The 2,097-nt window shown below is 45.9% G+C and overlaps 1 protein-coding gene across 1 annotated transcript; it reads right to left on the reverse strand.

The window, feature by feature from the left end:
- Positions 1-617: 617 nt before the first annotated feature.
- Positions 618-1,415, reverse strand: LOC124975742 (transcription factor E2F6-like). Its single transcript, XM_047538313.1, has one exon. It carries the CDS (start codon positions 1,413-1,415, stop codon positions 618-620), a length of 798 nt encoding a protein of 265 aa, XP_047394269.1.
- Positions 1,416-2,097: the final 682 nt, after the last annotated feature.

The following is a 2,097-nucleotide window of genomic DNA, read 5'->3' on the forward strand; positions in this document are numbered from 1 at the left end:
GAGACAATGAAGTGTGGGGTTCCAGCAAAATAGAAGAAAGGTCTCTGAACCAGGTCAAAGGGATTGAGGGAGAGGGAGGAGGGACAGGATGATGGAAGAAGAGTGGAGTGAATCTAATGAAACTTTCCTATATACATGCATGAATATACTACAGTGAACCTCACCATCACATGTATCCTCAAGACACTAACTAAAAAATAAAGAGTAAAAATAAATAGCAGAAAGATAAGTAGAGTAGATGGAAGGGAATAGGAGGGAGGGAGAAGAAGAGGGGAATGAAGAAATACTGGGGACTGAATTAGAGCAAGTTATATTCCATGACTTTATGTCAAATTGAATCCTGATATTATATATAATTAAAATTAATAAAAGGAGATGGGGGAGAGAGCGTTCTCTCCCCGCAAATAGTGAATCATTATAAAAACATGGGTTTTGAATGCAGAAACCACAATTATCTAGTAATCTGAGTAGGGAACCACTCAGACACTACTATCCTTAATGCTGCTGAAAGTGAGGTACTTCTTGGATAATTTATTGCTCTGAGAGTCAAATTGATGCACCACTCATCCACATAGGATGTTGCAAAAAACATTCAATCCATCAATCCTGGAATGCTATCAAATGTTGTTTTCTTCAGGCGAATCTTCACTTTGCTGAGGAGAATTTTCTCCTTTCTCAGGGCAGTCCGGATGTTTGCTTTCAGATGAAGATGTCCCTACTCCATCGGACGTTTCCTCATTTGAATGGTTCTGCTCCATTTCGCACAAATACACATCGATGGGTCCTTTGGTGCTCCGTACGTGTACCTCGAGACAGTCTTCTCTGGGTGCCGCAACATCCAATGTGGTTTCTTCTGGAGCTTTAATGGCAATAACAATCTGTTCACGAAAGTCTTGGATGCTATGGACATCTTGACACGTCACATATGCCAAGCTTTCATTTGTTTTGTCATCCGTTAATTCATACAGCTGTTGAGAGCAATCCTTAATCAACTCATCCAAAGCATCTTCCATTGCTGACAAGTCTGACAGTTCCTCTTGCAGCTTCTTTCGTTGGGCTGAGGCTTCAGAATTGTTAAGGTCAGACCCTATCCATTGAACATGGTTCTTGGATTTCTTTTCCACGAAGTCAATTCCATTTAAGACACTGGTAATGTCATAGAGCCTTCGTTTCGGTACTCCCAGTTTCGCTGCAGCCTTGTTTAAGTCAAGAACGCCCCCAGGAGTGGATGTGATGAGATCCACAAATTTTTGAGTTAAACCAACCAGCGACACGTGAAAACGAGTTCTCTTCCCTTCGGGAGCTTTAATCCCGGAGACATTTTGTGCACTACCTTCTGCATTCATTCCTATTTTTGATGGCGGCAGGCTCTGCACCTTGCTGGGCCAGCGAACCCCCTTGGCAGTGGGGTCCATCAGATGGCCGGGCAGTATCCCAGCCAACAGTGACTGGCTCGTGCTGCTGAACTGGAGGCCAGGAGCGGGCCTTGAGCGCTAGGAGTGGCCTTCTTGCGCCAGGAGCTGCCCTGATTGCCTCCAGCAGCGCCAGTGCCTCCCGCACGCGCTGGCTTCCGGGTGCCCGGCACGTGACCCGCCCTCTGGTCTGAGAGCGCCCCCTGGCTCTGCTGCCCGGCACTGCCCTGCACCACCCTGCACCACTTTGCCAGGTCTGTGGCCCAGTGGTCCCGCTAGGGGACAGCTCCTGCTGCCAGTGCAAGGGGTGTTGGTCACCCCTGGTAACCAGACCCATGACCCTCCATCAACAATTTGAAAATTGAAAGTGAAAACAAAATACAAGTAATAAACACGATTTAGTGACACACACACACACACCGTTCTTAAGCAATGTCATCAGATCACTTAAGATCTGATGTTATCTCGTTCCTATGTTATCTTGTTCATTTTCCAAAGCTCTTAGTGGAAATACCGCAAGTGCTAAAACAAAGTCCCAACGGATGTAAGTACTTTTCCCACCATAGGTGTGTTACAACCAGGATGGAAATCCATGGCTACTGATTGTATAACCTGTATGAAGGCTGAGTAGGCAGCACCCAAGCAATTTTGACTCAACCAACTACACTGAATACTTTCCCCTTTC

This window comes from Sciurus carolinensis, unplaced genomic scaffold, assembly GCF_902686445.1.
Source record: "Sciurus carolinensis unplaced genomic scaffold, mSciCar1.2, whole genome shotgun sequence".
In the NCBI taxonomy this organism is placed as follows: domain Eukaryota; kingdom Metazoa; phylum Chordata; class Mammalia; order Rodentia; family Sciuridae; genus Sciurus; species Sciurus carolinensis.